The sequence below is a fragment of the Leguminivora glycinivorella genome, chromosome Z, assembly GCF_023078275.1.
Source record: "Leguminivora glycinivorella isolate SPB_JAAS2020 chromosome Z, LegGlyc_1.1, whole genome shotgun sequence".
Lineage (NCBI taxonomy): Eukaryota > Metazoa > Arthropoda > Insecta > Lepidoptera > Tortricidae > Leguminivora > Leguminivora glycinivorella.
Window position 1 is genome coordinate 38,241,067 of NC_062998.1, and position 18,610 is coordinate 38,259,676.

At 37.8% G+C, this 18,610-nt stretch overlaps 1 protein-coding gene across 2 annotated transcripts in view; it reads left to right on the forward strand.

Annotated features, from left to right (window-relative positions):
• Nucleotides 1-11,184, forward strand: part of LOC125241096 — a 42,479-nt gene extending 31,295 nt beyond the window's left edge. The window contains exons 3-5 of one of the 2 annotated variants that reach the window (XM_048149411.1): nt 3,180-3,381; nt 9,084-9,930; nt 11,085-11,184. In XM_048149411.1, coding sequence (XP_048005368.1) covers nt 3,180-3,381; nt 9,084-9,426 — 545 coding nt within the window. In that variant the 3' untranslated portion in view covers nt 9,427-9,930; nt 11,085-11,184. The remainder of the gene's footprint in view (nt 1-3,179; nt 3,382-9,083; nt 9,931-11,084) is intronic. The other variant, XM_048149412.1, reaches the window with a different exon arrangement.
• Nucleotides 11,185-18,610: the final 7,426 nt, after the last annotated feature.

Sequence of the window (18,610 nt, forward strand, 5' to 3'; positions counted from 1 at the left end):
GTTGTGTACACACGTAAAGTATTCTAAACTTTTTATAACGGCATACATGTATTTGAAGAATGCCAAAAATGTATTCGTGTCTGAAAATTCAGCATCTCCGACATGGGTTATAACGGGGTTGATGATGTTCGTATTGAGTACAAATGTTTAAACTTCCTAAACTTGTAATTCTAAAGTTCGTCACTTAGGTATGTTACCATGTTTTGTAGGAGAAAGGAAATTCGTTTAGTTATGTACCGTTGTAACATTGATTGTTTACTTCTTTGAATTGAATATTTAATTTATAATGCACTGTACCAATTTGTTTTTTCCTTGTTTACGTTATTTATAATATAAAATTCAATTCGTTATTCAAGTTTTTAGCTTTTATAGACCCGGAATATTTCAATTCTACTAATGCTCATATCGAAACTTTAAGTCGGTCTGGCGGATGGTTGGGTCCATCCGATTGGTCTGGCTGCTTACAAATGGTCTAGTTACAGGTCCCTGCGTATCATATATCAAAATCAGGCTTGAGAATATGAGGTAAGTTAGAGTCGTTTTTTGCCAACTTTGTCGCGTCTGGTAAAAGTTATATTTATAATAAAATACACATGTACTTACGCAGTGTAAATAAAATTCATAGCTTAAAATTAATCTTGCACCACATAAAAACTTTCATTTTTTTATTTCCTTAGAAGTAAAATTTTTGAAAGTCGCTTATTACGTCAAGTATACAATATACACGTAGCTTAATGTAGAAAATTCAAGTTTTTAGCTTTTATAGACCCAGAATATTTCAATTCTACTAATGCTCATATCGAAACTTTAAGTCGGTCTGGCGGATGGTTGGGTCCATCCGATTGGTCTGGCTGCTTACAAACGGTCTAGTTACAGGTCCCTGCGTATCATATATCAAAATCAGGCTTGAGAAAATGAGGTAAGTTAGAGTCGTTTTTTGCCAACTTTGTCGCGTCTGGTAAAAGTTATATTTATAATAAAAATACACATGTACTTACGCAGTGTAAATAAAATTCATAGCTTAAAATTAATCTTGCACAACATAAAAACTTTAATTTTTTTATTTCCTTAGAAGTAAAATTTTTGAAAGTCGCTTATTACGTCAAGTATACAATATACACGTAGCTTAATGTAGAAAATTCAAGTTTTTAGCTTTTATAGACCCGGAATATTTCAATTCTACTACTGCTCATATCGAAACTTTAAGTCGGTCTGGCGGATGGTTGGGTCCATCCGATTGGTCTGGCTGCTTACAAACGGTCTAGTTACAGGTCCCTGCGTATCATATATCAAAATCAGGCTTGAGAAAATGAGGTAAGTTAGAGTCGTTTTTTGCCAACTTTGTCGCGTCTGGTAAAAGTTATATTTATAATAAAATACACATGTACTTACGCAGTGTAAATAAAATTCATAGCTTAAAATTAATCTTGCACCACATATAAACTTTCATTTTTTTATTTCCTTAGAAGTAAAATTTTTGAAAGTCGCTTATTACGTCAAGTATACAATATACACGTAGCTTAATGTAGAAAATTCAAGTTTTTAGCTTTTATAGACCCGGAATATTTCAATTCTACTAATGCTCATATCGAAACTTTAAGTCGGTCTGGCGGATGGTTGGGTCCATCCGATTGGTCTGGCTGCTTACAAACGGTCTAGTTATAGGTCCCTGCGTATCATATATCAAAATCAGGCTTGAGAAAATGAGGTAAGTTAGAGTCGTTTTTTGCCAACTTTGTCGCGTCTGGTAAAAGTTATGGCCGGCGAAAACGGTCTGGCATTGATGATAACCAATTTCTAACAACGTGCTCTAACACATATATAAAAATCAGCCTTGAGAATTTAAGGAAAGTAAGCACTTTATTTTTCACCTTCATCACTTGATAGCAAAAAATTGGCCGATGGGCCGAACTAGAAAATATGCACACATTAAACGCCGATGTGAACTCTACATTGTCCCAAAGTTTCATCCTTGAGAATTTGAGGAAGGTCTGGCGGGCCTGGGCTCTTGATCTAAATGTTTGAGTGAGTGGGTTGTGTTCTGAAGAACTGTTTGACATGATGCCATCTGTAGGTACAATCAGCTGCAAAAGTGCATGGAGAAATTATGAATGAATTTATTGATAAATTCGCCATGCACTTTTGCAGCTGATAGTACATATGGATATTGAACGGGATTACCTTTTTAATTGTTGTCCAGCTTCCGATCTTTCTACACAGTTATATGCATCATGATCACGGAAAACTGAAATAAGCGGTTAATTGGATATCAAAGTTGTGTAGACAGCGCGCGATCTACCCTGCGTTCACTTTCAGCGTTACCACTGGTCGCATTTACACTCGATAGTCTACCCAAACACTCAGTGCCACCACGTTTGTTCAACTCTAACCTCACCGGTTTTTTTACACAAACAAGTCACTTGATTCTATTACATTCGATAGTTAAAAGCCATTTTCAAGATATACATTTTTATATTTGTGAATTTCAATGGTTTCTCATACCATTATAATTCATTCTGTAGGTATGTGTATGTTTTCATAATTAAATTTTGTATATGAAAACTGTTGTGACGTGTAATGTGTGTATTTACGAAATAAATGAATATGAATACCAATCTCGGTATGTAGTGGCGGTTCCGTCGAAATTACCTTAGGACTATGCTTAGGACTAGGATTTGCTCTCGACTCAATGAGATGTTGAGTCGACTATTGCTGACTTGCGTATGTATAGTCAACCAATTTGAGTCCTATGCCACTGTAGAACACTGTCTTATTGACACCGTGCATTTTTGGCCATAGAAGTTACTTTAGACGTTGACTGTCAAAAGGTTCTACAGTAGCCTAGGATTCAAATTGGTGGACTGTACGTGGAAGATGTAATGAAGGGTGCCAAAGAGGAAGCTGAGCTAATGTTCAAACTTCATGGCAGTTAAAATTTATAACCACCTTCAAAAAATATGGTCAAGAAAACAACAAAAAAAATTATAAAATTTCTGATAAATAAATGCTACTACAAATAAAAAGATTTTTGTGATGACGATGTTACGAGTTGACTTATACCTGCCTACTTCTAATAATTAAATCCGGAAATATGAAGTTTTTGCCAAACATTATTATCGTAAACCAAAAATTAACCCTTTAGCCATCCTTTTCAATGAGCCCTTTGTTTTATTCTCTAGAGCCCCCGATAGCATCTTTTCAACCTAACCAGAAGAATATCCGGAATGGAATAGTGATGTTGGTAGATGGTTACGATATCATGACATCAATTGTCGCAATGCTGCAAGCCGTATCATTTGCGAGAAGCCACGAGTCAATGAATCCCCTTTCAGGCCTCTACTACACCGGCGCGTACAGATGGGCACTGAGAACTTTACAATTGTAAGTAACAAATACAAAGCAACAAGCTCCTGCTACTTAGAGCTGCAGGTGCCTGCTAGTGCCTACAGCTATAGGTTGTTGGACTTCCGAGAGTTCCGAGCATATAGCGGCTTTATCGCAATGGCCGCAGCGCTGGCATACCACGGCCGCTATCGCCAGGCGATATTGTCGCTGCGTTAGTGACGCTCAGAAGTAAAGCTGGACTGCCGAGCAAAGCGGCTCCGGCGTCACTAACGCAGCGACACTGACGCGGCGACAGAGCGATAGTACTATGCGTATGCAGTAAGGAAAAGTCACAACGCAGCCACAGTGGCGCCGCGTCAGTATCACCCGGTGATAGCGGCCGTAGTATGCCCTGCATACGCAGCACTGTCGCTCTGTCGGGGATCATCCACATATTACGTCACACCAAATTTCAGGTTTTTGGACCCCTCCCCCCCCTATGTCACGCTTTTTTGTATCCCTTTAACAGGGATTGTCACATTTAGTATGACCCCCCCCCCTCCCCCTTACACTGTGACGTAATATATGGATGACGCCTCGCTGCGAATGCACGTGGTTTTAAGGTTATGTCAATGTTGGAATTTGAATAAAATATCATAAAAAATCATAAAAATGGACCGCATTAACGTATTTACCGACGAGGAACACGAGACACTTGTTAATTTAATATCGCAAAATCCTGTTTTTACGATTTAAGTGAATCAGGCTATACAAAAATGGACCTAATAAGGGTTACTTTTGCGTTGCCGTAGTCGGGTAAAAAATGGGTAAAATGGATAAAGTGTGGGGTAAAATTGGTACAATATTAAATAAAATCGGTAAGTTTTTCATAAATATTTGTATGTCATTACTAATTACTTGTCACTAAATTATCCTGCCAGGAAACTTGGTCAGCGTCAGACATGAAATACTCTTTGAGTTGATTTCGAACGTGTACAGCGTAATATGAACATCCTCTGTACTTGCTAGGTCAAACATATTTTCAGTAGGAAATTCTTGTTCGTTACGTACGTAATACTTAGAGACAGCACCAAATGAATGGTTGACGAAAAGTAATATCGAAAATGGTGTAATGGCTACGGATGATACCCAGATGCCCGAACATCTTAATGAATCTTCCGGCACACATAATGTACAACAAATTGAGAATGTCATGGAAATTAATCAAGACCAGTCAGGCAGTATTTCCAAAATTAGTTACAGTAATCGCATTCCACCAACAGGAACTTCTTCCCCAACTTCACAGAACTCAGCAATTAAATTCCCTAAGTCTGTTAAAAGGCAGAAGAAAACTGACATATTGGATTACCTTAGAAAAAGAGAAGAATCTGTCAAAAGGTGTTTGATGGCGACGAAGAACTTTTATCGTTTTCAAACCATTTGTAAAGTGTGTTGATAAAGCTTCCACCGATTTTAAGAATCAAAGCAAAGAATGAAGTTTATGGTGTCCTCACAAAATATGAATTGTTAAGCCTTGTTAGCCTTGAAACTCATGACCCGTCTCCGTCGCATACTATTTCGTCCACTTCGAGTCAGACAGTCTATGTCGCAAATAGAGGCTGCCACTTATGCATCAAACTCAGAAAACATACATTCAGAACTATTTTTCCATGCGGTGCAGCGGTGCGATCGAACTTGGCTCGCCTTACAGCCGCTTCGAGGGTTGAGTCAGGACCGTGGCTGCACGCATTGCCTTCCCCTTTGCTGGGCACGCTTTTGGACAATGACTCCTTAAGGATCGTTGTGGCCTTGCGGTTAGGGTGTAAGGTGTGCGAGGTCACTGGTGCGTTCGTGGGGTCATGATTGAGGAAGATGGTCACCATGGCTTCAGCTGTTTGAAGAGCGCGGGACGGTTCTCAAGGCATCATGCCATAAACGATGCAATCCGCCGGGCTTTGGTGTCGGCACACGTTTGTTGCGTTTTGGAACCTCCAGGATTGTGCCGCTCAGATGGAAAAAAGGCCTAACGGTCTGACATTGGTTCCATAGCAGAAGGGCCGTTGTCTCTTTTGGGACGCCACATGCGTCAGCACGTTTGCGCCGTCCCACTTGAGTCTTGATTTGCATTTGTGGTCACCTGACGAAGCCTGCGTTGCGGATGGCTTTTCAAATGTGATTAGTGTTATTGTTTTTAATTTTAGGTTGGTAGGGGGTAATTTGGGTAAGTATATTGATTTTTGATAAAGTTAAAATACTTAAATGACTAGATTTTTCCATTCAACCAACGATTTCCACAACATACACTCTCCTTTTTCAGAGGTAAACACAGATGTGTACGGTCAAGAACATGGAGCTACCGATTTATAATAATAATAATAATAAGCCCCCAGGGCAGCTTGTGGCGAGCTGAATGGGAAGTGGCGTCCCTTGGGTCCCATGCCCCTGAGAGTCGATCAGATCCCTCCCTCCGGCTTGCCTTCATTGGCCGGCCGGAGTGAACACTGAGCAGGGGTCGCAGGACTCTCACCTCTGGCTTGCCTTAACCGGCCGTCCAGAGTGGGGTGCCAGAGCTATATGCTCGCAGGGTGGAAGTGAAATATGCATAAGACGCGAGTTGGCACAGTGGCTGTTTCGTACAGACTGGGTAGAAAGCGGCGCACACCTCTCCACACCCTGAGCCGCTCACGCTATGTTGTGCCCTTGTCGCTCCGTGCGAGCGGCCGTTTTCGGGGACCCATATAGTGAGTTGGCGAGTCACCACCTGCCTATTTTGTCATGTTTTGTAACATATGAGTAAGGCAGGTGCCATAGTTTTTCCAATAGCACCGGTTACGAATCCACTAGCAACTCAACATAATAGCCCGGTTTCTTTTTGTACCTTTATCTTACAATAGTTCTACACTAACCGGGGCTTGTCCTTGGGTGCATTACTATAGTGCGGACAGGGATAATCGCTGGTTTGTGTCACATTACATTTAGATTAAACTGTTCTTAAGGGCCTCTGCGCTGTTGGCTTCGGCCCCACGTATGCCTTACAAAGGTCCGGGACCCCATGGTCCCGAGATATGTAAAGAATAATAATAATAATAAAGAATTGAAATGAATAAAGAGAATAATAATAAGGGATGTGACGACCCCATCGCCCATTGGTTTTACCAGTGCAATCAGTCAACGCAGGGCAGCTTGTGGCGAGCTGTTGGGGAACAGCGACCCCACGTACCCGAGTGCTCCTGGGGAGTTCTGTTACCCGTAAGGCGGGTGGGTGGGACAGTACTCTCTACCTCTGGCTTGCCTTGGCTGGCCGTCCAGAGTGGAGTCGTTAGGGCTACATGCCCCAGGGGTGGAAGTGAAAATTTGCATAAGACGCGAGTTGGTGCAGTGGCTTCACAGCCACTGGGCAGAAAGCGGTGTACACCTCTCGACACCCTTGAGTTCTCACACCGGTGTTGCCCTTGAGCCATCTTGGATGTCGCTTTTTGTGGGGGCCCATCTTGTGGGGACGAGTCACCGTCTGCCGGAAATAAAATTGGATACCGTTTTATTAGGCACGCGTCCGGTTTTTTATCCATAGCCCAGTATTTAGTCCATCACTTTCATCAAAATAGACCAGTTCATTTTAGATTCCATTAACTCTCAAATAGTCCTTACACCCTGGCGGGTGTTGCCTCTGCGTGTGTCCCATGATACGGGCAAGGGCAACATCCGCTCGGTGTACGGGCCCTTACATTTCATTAAAGTGACGAAAGGGCCTCTACGTGTTGGCTTCGGCCCCGCGCACGCCTCCCAAAGGTCCGGAATACCATCGTTCCGTGATGGGAAAGACATACAAATAAAAAATAATAATAAAATACTTTATTGTGCACTACAAAAAAAAGATGCAATTTACAAAGCCAAGACCAAAATAGCAGATTACAACAGGCGGTCTTATCGCTAGAGAGCGATCTCTTACAGACAACCTTCGGATAGCGAAACGGTGTTAAGAAATAATTTATTGGGTAGTGCAAAAATAAACTACATAAGTATTAAGATTGTAGATAAGAAAGTATAAAGTACAGATCACAAAATATAAAACTACATAGACTACACACATAATTGAAGCAACAATAATATACTACATAAACCTACGTAAAATACAAAAATAAATAAATATTGACCATCAGCAAGAGAATATACGACGACCGGGTAGCGTAAACAAAAGATAAATTTACATAAGTGAACTTAACAAAACTAACAAAGTGATAAATAATGTTCTTTTAAACGTTTTTTGAAAATAGGTAATGATTGAGCGCGTCTTATATCAATAGGCAAAGCATTCCACATCCTTACAGACTGAAAAGTAAAGGATTTGTTGTAGAATTTGGTTGATGACCGAGGGGGAGCAAGAAGAAGATTTTGAGAACACCTAACTGAAGAAAGAAAACTAAATCTTTTTTTGAGATAATCAGGAGTATTGGGGAAAAATAATGTGCTATAGAGAAGAGAAAGGATATGCATATTACGTCGGAAACGAATCGGTAACCACTTGAGCTGTGACCTAAAACTGGAGACATGATCAAATTTTCGTAGCCCAAAAATGAAACGGATACACACATTTTGGAGACGTTCCAGCTTATTTAATTGTTCTTCAGAGAGATCCAGATAAGAGATGTCAGCATAGTCAAGAATAGGAAGAAGAAGAGATTGAGCCAGCGCAATCTTGGTGGCCAGTGGCAAAAAGTTACGGAGACGCCTAAGTGACCCTACGGATGCAAATATCTTCCGACCAACCTCGTTAAGCTGCGGACTCCAAGAAAGAGTACGATCCATAATAACTCCCAGATTTTTAACTTGGGACGAGAACGGGATCTGGACCCCATCGAACAAGATAGGAGGCAGACGCTCGAAGTCAACCCTTGATATGTACCCAGGACTTCCAATAATAATAACTTGGGTCTTCGCAGGATTAACCTTTATTCCGTAGGAGGAACTCCAGTGCCGAATGCGTTCCAAATCAGAGTTGGTGGTATTTATCTTTTGTTTGTTATGAAGATTTGTAATGTAGGTGTGTAAATTTGATTGATTCCTACTTTGCAATTGTTGCTGACTTAAATCAAAATACTTTAAGTTTATGTAATAAATACATACCTCATAGTTAAAAATAGTTTTTCTTCAGGTTCGATACAGCTTCGGGATGTTTTTGGAGCAAGTTCGATCTTCATATACCAATGACAAAATAAAATTAAACTATTTTTTATTAAATCGACAAAAGCTTCTGAACTTTTCATCATTCTCATTTAAATATTGTTTTATCAGAATGCTATAAACGCCTTCATCTTTTCTACTTTTGAAAATTGAATTAGGTAGGCTTCGCTCCATACTACATATAATAGTAAAGAAGCAAAAGATCGTCATCCTCCTCTTCTTCTACTGTAATATTTTCAGAATTGATCGATTCTTTATGTATAAATACGTTTGCACCATGTGGGATAACACCTGCGACTGTCGCCATAATCGCGACGCTCGGAAGTGAGACAGCGTCAGTTGCGACAGCGACACTGACGCAGCGGCTCAGACGCTGCGGCCGTTGCGACAGAGCCGCTTTGCTCGGAAGCCCACCTAATAATAATAATATGTGTTTAAGGTCTTTAAGGTCATACATTTCCGTACTGCAAGTACCTACTATCGCTCTGTGGCAACTTGTCGGAAATTAAATACAGTCATTAATTTATTTCCAACACACGATTACAATTCATTAAACTAATTCATTATGTATTCTTTAGGTTCCCACATTGGTTGAGAGGCAATTTCCACGACGCCCTTGGAGTTTGGTATAGCCGTTTTAAATACATGGACGCAGAAGTGCCTTTGTGGATAAGAAAACTATTGCCCTGGGTGCCTAAGAACACGTGGGAGGGCGAACGTGAAAACTTGGCCAAATACAGAAAGTATAGTGAAAGAGCTTTTACCCAATTCTACAGATTTCCATCAAAATTCTTCAATGACTTCCAATCCTTCTTATCTGAATCGATAGAAAATTTTGTTTTTTCTTCAGGATCAGAACAAAGTCCAGAAACCGATAAAAAACAGGAAACAGAACCCGATACTAAAAAAAAAGGAGGTTAAATCATTAAACAGTTAAACACAAAACATTTTAATTTATTTATACACGTAGAACTATACTGTAACAAATTACTTTCTACCGGTAATGTAAAGAAAACAACCTAAGTATCGTATTGTATGAGGTTTTTGAAGTGGAACTGGGCTGGGCATGTTTATGGGACAAGAAAGATGAACACAGATGAAAGGCCAAGGACACCCCTCATAAAGGTCCTTTAAAAAAGAGTATCAGTTTTGATAGGATCCAGAAAGCGAAATCAAGGTCAACTTGGAAAATATTGGAGGAAGTATTTACCTAAGAGGGGCTATAATGACTACCTACAACTTTTACGTTGCACTGTGATTATTTAAAATGATCCTACTATCCCACAGTGGTTTATGGTCACCCTAATTAGAGCAAGATGAATGGTTTTCAAATTATTCTTGTTTCATATTACCTACTAACTTTAAGGAAGAGCGGTACCCCTTATCACAGGTATGTGTTTACTTAAAAAGGGGTATTAAAATTATGTAAGTAATTCTTAAACTGAATAAAGAATTTTTAATTCTTTTAATTTAATTTAATTTCACTTTAATTTCTCATACATTAAGCATATGTATGTGGACACGGTACACTTTTTCACTAATGTTCACTGTCCGCGTATTCGGTGTATTTATCTCCACACAAACTGACAAAGGCGTATTGCTATTCGAAAACAAATAAACCATTGGCTTGTGAGCCCTACATTTGTCAAAATTTAGTGCCACGATTAGGTTGATCGTCTATAAGATATGATAAGTACCTACACGTAATGAGGGCTAACAAAGAAAAATCGTTGAGAACTTTCGAAATTACCCTAATGCACCTTATTAATTTGCGATACAAATGTTTCTGCATCTGAAACACATTAGTGTTTATTAATAGTAACAAGGTAGGTCTTGTAGCTAAGTTTTCCATGCATATTCAACCTGTATGCAGGCATGCAAATTTTTAACACTAATACTTATTAAATAATTTATCTCATGCACATTGCACATTTAATAAATAATATATAATATTAACGACAGCCCGATCGAAGAAGTAATTGAGTTTAAATTATTAGGTATATAATTACACTCTGGCATAAATTGGAAATCGCACATCCAAATTATGTAAGTATTAGGATTATTTATGGTACCTATATAAAAAACATTTTTTCACCACACCAACTGGTAAAGGTTTACTTTGCTATTCGAACAGATAGCAAAATTGCATTTTATCCACAGTCATTTCATACAAATTTTAACTTGATATCTTGAGCTGACAGGTATAATTTACCTATGAATTATGATTTTATTTAGTTTGACATTTTATAGTCAGTATTTTGTTTGTGTTGGTGTGGTGAAAAATTTTATGTTTCACTCGGGGGCAAAGTTTGTTTAACCTTCGTGCCTTGAAACCCTCGCAACGCTCAAGATTCCACTTCTCGAGCCACTCGCTACGCTCGTGGTTCAATATTAGAATCTTTCGCTTTCTCGGGTATCAATATTAGCACGTGCGGTTAAACAACAACCCCTTGTAAAACAAATAACTATAATAACTGTCTCTCATTGGCCGATCATGCGACAGCGAAAGATAACAAGTGACTTTTTGTCAGTCGCTTGATCGGCCACTTACGGATAACACTTGGTTGCTTGGTTGACAGGAAATTTGATGTTGAGACTACGGTGAACGACGCTATTACATCGCTATTAACATTGATTTTAACCTGAATGTTGATATTGTTCGTCCCAGCTGCGTGTGCCTACCCCGAGTACGTAATGTTCGCCGATGACACTTGCATCATAGTCAATGCTGATAATTTTGATAATTTAAAACTTAAACTTACACTTGTAATGCACAATATGGCCAAGTGGTTTTCGGCTAATGGAATGTTATTAAATTTAGATAAAACCAATATAATTCATTTTCAATTGAAAAAAACTCACAACCCGATAAATATAACTCTAAATAATGTCAGTGTCCCCCAGGTGGACAACACTCGGTACCTAGGGTACGTGCTCGACGCCGGGCTGACGTGGGCCGCGCACGTCGACCACATGTGCGACAAGCTGTCCTCGGTAGGGCTTGCAATATCGGACCGGATCGGTTTTCGAGATTGGACTTCAATTCCGGAATTCCGGAACTAGTTCCGGAATTGAACAATTTTTTTTGGTTTGGTTTTCTGGTGGATTTTTAATAAAATAATACAATTTTAAACTGAAATTTGTTATAAATCGACGTTTAAGACAATAACTCCGTACCTGAAAAGCATATAACACTGAAGTTTTCATTTTAGTAATTTTACAGGAAAGCCCATTTTGCGTCAAAATCGGTCTTGCAAGGTATTTCGAACTACAGTTAACGATACCAACGAGGTTTTAGTGCCAGTTTTCTGATAAAGTAATAATTTACAAGAATTGCATAACGTCTTATTCACATAACTGTAATAAAAGTAATATTGAATTACCTTTATCAGACGAGTAGGGACTAAAGATATCCAAGCTATCCCAAAAAGACAGATTTTATGATTTATTCGTAGGTAAAAAAAAATAATCATTCTTTTATATTCATCATTTTCCATACATTTGCTTCTCAAATCTTTTGATTTTGTGGTAAGTGGTAATAGACTTATAGAGTTTAGTAAAATATGCACACGTCTTTGTGAAAAGTGTATAAAGTAACTACGACGTTATGTTTGTGAATGAATGTAATACCAAATACTACGAGTTGCTTCTGAACTTAAGACTTTATGCCTAAAATATTCAGTGCTATGAGAAAAGAAGTAAAATTTTATGCCGCTTTAATACCGATTAATTTAGATTATTACTGAAATTTAAGTTCGATCTAATAAATTGAGCATAAATAACGCCAATAAAATAATAATATTACTCGTAATAATGTACCTAATGTTATTTATTTATGTTTAATTGTCCTCCAGTATTCGAGCATAACACTCAACTCCCGGCTAGTAATTTTAAATTATCACAAAACAAAACTTTTTATGACAAATATTTACTTTAAAATTATTATATTTCACTTATTAGCTAAAACAATTGAGAGAAAAACCAGAAAGTGACAATGGTATAATATTAGCGGGTTAAAACTACACTATCTCGCTCTAACTAGCCCTGGATGCAACCTTTTGGTCATAAAATAAGCACTACCTGAATCCGAGGAGTGACTAACTTAATGAATTTACATATCTTTTATAGACGCGGTGGTAGTTTTGTAAAATGACCAGGCTGAAATTACACGTTTTGGTCCAAAAATATATCTTTTTTCAATTCCGGAATTTTCGAGATTATGTGTTTCAATTCCGGAACTATAATATCGGAAAAATTGTCCGGAATTCCGGAATGCAAGCCCTAGTCCTCGACGTGCTACGCCCTGTCCAGACTCGCGCCCACCCTGTCCGCCAGTAACATGCGTAAAGTCTGTTTTGGATATTTCCACTCCGTCCTAATTCAAGGAATTGACTTATGGGCTACGTCGGCCACCTGGGAAAGACTGTTTAAATTACAAAAACCGGCCAAGTGCGAGTCGGACTCGCCCACCGAGTGTCCCGTACAAACTTTCTTTCAAACTACCTAGTTAAAATAATCTCATGTTTTCATATAACTCTAATGACTTGACTAGAAGACAAAAGTATAGGTACTAAATAATGAGCATTATTGTGTATAGCGCCATCTCTTCGTGAATTCGCTAACTAATTTGCGCGACCTGTATACTATGTTGGTTTTTCAGGGATAATTCTTTATAATGTTAACCGATTTAAACAGTTTTTACTTTATTGGAAAGAAGACGGTTTACGTAACATCTCGTATTAATTTGACGTACGATATACATTCGCAAGGGTGGGTAACTTGAAAGTAAAAATATGAAAAGTTTTTTGTGAATTAAAAAAAAGTTTCCAAGATACAAACACGATTATATTTTTCCTGTAATATTTAGCATAAATCAATGTTTCCTAAAATTTTCATAATTTTTAGTTGGTAAACTTCGGAGATAAGGGGGGGGCGGTATTTTTTTTTACATTTTCAAAATTCTTTTTTTCCACAACAAAAAAATTATAAAAAATAGTTTATTTACGTTCAATTTGCGCTCTTTCTAACGATATCCCACTTGATCTAGTAACTTGAAATTTACAGTTTGCCCCCCATTCATTTAATTTGGCCATTTTCTACAGTTAAAATTCATAAATTTAAAAAAAATATACTTTCTATTTGTAGAGGTTTACAATGTTCATAACTATTCCAAATTTCAAGTTGATTAGTAGTTCTCGAGATATTTAGGAATGTGACAGACGGACAGACAGACGGACAGAGTCGCACCAGAAGGGTTCCTGTTTGTACCTTTTTGGTACGGAACCCTAAAAACGAGCCCTACGAATAGTTGACCGGAAACCACTCGATCATCCCGCGAAAGATATATTTAGAAGCCATAAAATACTGACCTTGCCAAGTATATATATACTGACAGCTTGTAACTATGGACGCGAAAACCTGCATAACTACAAAACTCTTAACAGAACGTCGCGTAGGCAGCCGCTGCTAATAGCTCCGAGCCGACGGCTAGCGAAGGCCCGTGCGGCGCTCGGTGTTGTCGGTGCTAACATATACAACCATGTTCCCCTAAACATAAAAAATGCGAAAAGCAATTCAATATTCTCTAGAAAACTAAAGACTATGTTAATAGACCTTGCATGTTTCAATGTACCTGAGTTTCTGCAAGTGACAAACCCATTGGCCCTAACACATCAAATATGTAATTTAGTACCTAATTAATAAAGATGTACCAACAAAATGTAAAATGTATTTAGCACAGTTTGCTAAGTAAATCATTTGAAGTTACAATTATGATTATTATGAATAATGTACCTAATTAATTAACAATGATCTGCATGTATACTATGTATTATAACTGACGTATAAATATTTGACTTTTATGAATAAATGATCTGAATCTGAATGTGAATCATTGATGATAATGATGATGAAGATGATGACTCATAGAAAAAGTATTGTATACAATAGTGATATAGTCAAGCTTTTCACTGTCGTACTATACTATTATGTAATAGGCATCGTTGTGTAAGGAATAGGTTTAATCTACGTTTTAATTATTTTCTCGTGTGAAATACTGGTAGGTAAGCACTGGTCATCAACAGGTTCATTCCGAGAAGGAGAGAGAGAACAATAAGTATTAACAAACAATCTTGACGTCTTTTCTTTTCGGGGATTACTTGTATTATGACAACATAGCCGTTAGTCGTCCGCAGACCCCGATTTAATAAGTAGGTAATTTTCATAGTATGCGTCAGTGTCTTCAGGCAATTGCTTGTCATCAGTGGTCAGTGCATATCGTAATTTGTAATTACCATGGTGCAATAAAGAAAGAATAAAGAATAAAGAATAATTAACGTGAAATTAATTAAAAATTATGGAATTAAAATCGATTATAACTACAGTGTTATTATTACCAATATGTGAGGTAAAGTTGTTTGTGGTTTTTAATACATTCATAGTAACATTCATAATAAAGGATACTGAGGGGTAGGTACTGAAATCAGCATTATATATTTATATAGTTTATATCCGGTAAGTTCGGACAAAATGATAGGGTGTATTGTTTTGGAGTCATATATCTTTATTTAAGAAGATTAAATAAATCAGTTTTAGCAGGGGCGGCTCATTCTGCCACCTAGCTACAAGTATTTGCCGGCCGCCCGGCCGCGAGTGCAAGGCCCATTTATTGGAGACGACCTTAACGCGCCGTATTAGAACTCAATAGCGGCTGCTCACGTGCGGTCCGTTCGGTAGGTAAGAATTTAAAATGGCGGCATTGTTGTGAACATTAAACATACCTACTTCTTTTTGCTGTTAGTGACTAGGGCAAATCGTATATCATTTTCGTGTAATATAAGGACGAGTTAATCATTTCTGAAAAAATCGTTGCACCTTATCATACAAAAATAACGATTTGTCACTGTTCTGAACGTAAATGCATGCTGTTCTTATAGAAACACAAAAATCACTATATATCTTATGCCTTTAATATTTGAGGAGTTCCCTCGACTTCTCCAGGATTCCATCATCAGAACTGGGTTATTGGCTAATCTGTCCTATGTTTTATTTGTTGATAATTGCCGCGATGTAACTGTAAATGCCATAACTTCCATACTTAATGAAATACATAAAAAATCATTATTTTGATAAAAAATCGTTATTTTTGTATGAAAAGGTACAACGATTTTTTCAGAAATGATTAACTCGTTCCTATATTACACGAAAATGATATACGATTTGCCCTAGTCGCTAACAGCAAAAAGAAGTAATGCATAGATTTCACCGAGGAAACCGGCCCTTTCCCTTTGTCTTTGTGGGGGGTAGTGACGTGCGATTTCATGACTATTGAGCTAAATCGGATCAGTTTCACCCAAGGAACAATTTTGTGAAGCCACATCGCCACACGTAAAAGAGCAAAGTCGGTAGTCTTACTTATCGTTCAGGTCATCAAAGAGAAATATTGTTAGGTGAAAATGTGCATAGTTTGAAAATTATAAGTTCTAGCTTTATACTTCTGTAGACAATATTGTAGAGAATTTTATGAAGAATATACTTCTCCTGGACATCGTGATGATAGCTTTCATGGTTTTCATGGAAATATTAAAAAACTGAAATCAGGGATACAAAAGTGGGGAGAAAGAGGGTAAACATTGACACCTCGGCGTGTTTCTACTTCCATATTTTCTTATAAACCTATAAGCTATATACATGCCAAGTTTCATGCTTTCTGCCAGACCGGACTGTACATCTGGTTAAGAACTCGGACTATTAAAATGTTTGCAGTTTCATTGAAACTTACCTTTGTGATGTGTAAATTAATTCCATCGTATCCTTCCGATTTTGTTTTGTTGAGTGATAAAACTTCATTTTTTAATTCGTTTACTGATAAGGGTTTTAGAAAAATTGAGTTCACCTTTTGATTAATAGCGCGATAGGTGGCAGGGTGGTTATTTGAAACTGTGTGCGTGGAATCTATGTAATGATTATTGAAAATAGAAGCAATTTCTACGGGGTCAGATATATCATTGTTATTGTTTTATGTGTTAAATCATTCCCTTTGCCTTCTTGTTGGATATTTGATTTTTAATGACCAACCACGATGCCTTACATTTATTTGAACTATTATTTATAAATTTTTCATTTGCTTTTTTCTTTGATAAATAAATACATTGTTTTAATATTTTTGAATATTTATACCTAGTACAACAACTTATCGCTTTCAATTTTACGTTTGTAATACCTATATCGTATGTAACGTTTAGTTTTACAGCTTTTTTAGACCTTTGCTAATCCAGTTTTGTGTATTTCTATTATTATTGTTTATCTTTATTCGTATTAATGGAAAACATAGATTATAGAACAGGCACAGTAGTTCATGAAACATGTTAAATGCTAAATTTAGGTCACTTTGCTCATAAATTTCTGACCATGATAGACTGCTCAAACAATCCTTGAATTTCCTAATGTTGTCAGTGCAGTAGTCTCTTTTGTAGACGAAGAATGAGGTTGGCGCCTCAGCGACTTTTTGAGTAGGGAAGCTCAACATTTGTGCCGTGTCATCATCGGATAAATGAAGTGGAAGTATATCTGCTTTTGCGTTAGGAATATTGCTGATTATGTGGTCTATGAATGTGAGCTTACGGGTCGGTGCATTAATGTGTAAAATCAGGTTATATGTTTTTGGAAAGATCTTGTAATTCGGTTGATGTATTGCTTTTCTTAAGAGTATTTATATTAAGATCACCAGCGAGGATTATTTTATATTTTGACGAGTATCTAATCTGCAAATCGTGGAGAAGATTGTCTAATTTATTTAAAAATACATTTGTGTTTGACGTTGGGGTTCTATAAAGACATATTACAATAAGTTTATGCTGTGGAAATTCTAAGCCACATACTTCGAATACCTGTTCGGTAGCGAAGTCTTTTAAAAAAGTAAGCTCTTTGTACTTATGGCCCTTTTTAACTAGAATACAGGTACCACCTCTTCGCTTTTATCTAAAAAAACCGGTTGTGACATCGAAATTGTAAATTTGCACGAAATTTTCATAACCTACACTTAAAAATGTCTCCGTTAAACATAGTACATTCGGGTCGTGTCCCATTACATGTAATTCTTGTATTGTCAGTTCTAGTAAGTCTTGTTTTGACAAAATGCTCGCTATGTTTTGATGGAGGATTGTGAAATTACATAGAGGGGAAATCATTGGCACGAAAAAAATCTTTCTTTTTTATGACAGGGATGTATGACATTGGTTTGAAGGCATGTTTATACTGTGTTCGATATAATTTCTGCTTGTAATATGATAGGGCATGCAAGAGTCAATTTCTAACATTAGTTTATTTAGGTCAGTTACAATGGTTTCATTCCATTCCTATTTATTTTTCCAGATGCTCTGTAGAACATTCCTCCTCTCATTCCTCTCTTATTCTCCGTCTTCATTGATCAAATCACCTCCAAAATCCGTAGCTCTTACCACTTGTATGCAGATGACCTGCAGCTGTACACTCAAGCTCCTGTAGAAGACATAGACTCTGCCATTTCGCTGATTAATGACGACCTGGATCACATAGCTGAATGGTCCAGTAGCTTCGGTATCAGCGTCAATTCAGCGAAATGTCAGGCTATTGTTTTAGGAAGCCAACATCAGCTGGTAAAGCTCGGTGCTGTTGCCGTTGCACCGATCCTGTTTGATGGCACCGTCATTCCAATATCTAAGCAAGTGAAAGATCTCGGCCTTGTTTTAGACTCAAGCCTTACTTGGAATGACCAGGTATCTGAAGTCAGTCGTAAGGTGTGTGGAACGCTCCGTTATCTTTATAAATTTAAGAATTTTCTTCCAGTCGGTACTAAGAAATTACTCGTGCAAGCGCTAATTTTACCAGTCATTGACTATGCAGACGCGTGCATGACCAATATCTCACAGGAGCATCTCAACAAACTTGACCGTCTTATTAACAATGGCATTCGATTTATCTTCGGCCTACGCAAATACGACCACATTTCTTCATATCGTCGCCAGTTAAATTGGCTTTCCATTCGTCGTCGTAGGTCTTTTAGAATCCTGAGCATGTTATTCTCCATTTTGTTCGAGCCCTACTCTCCCAGTTATCTGAAATGTAA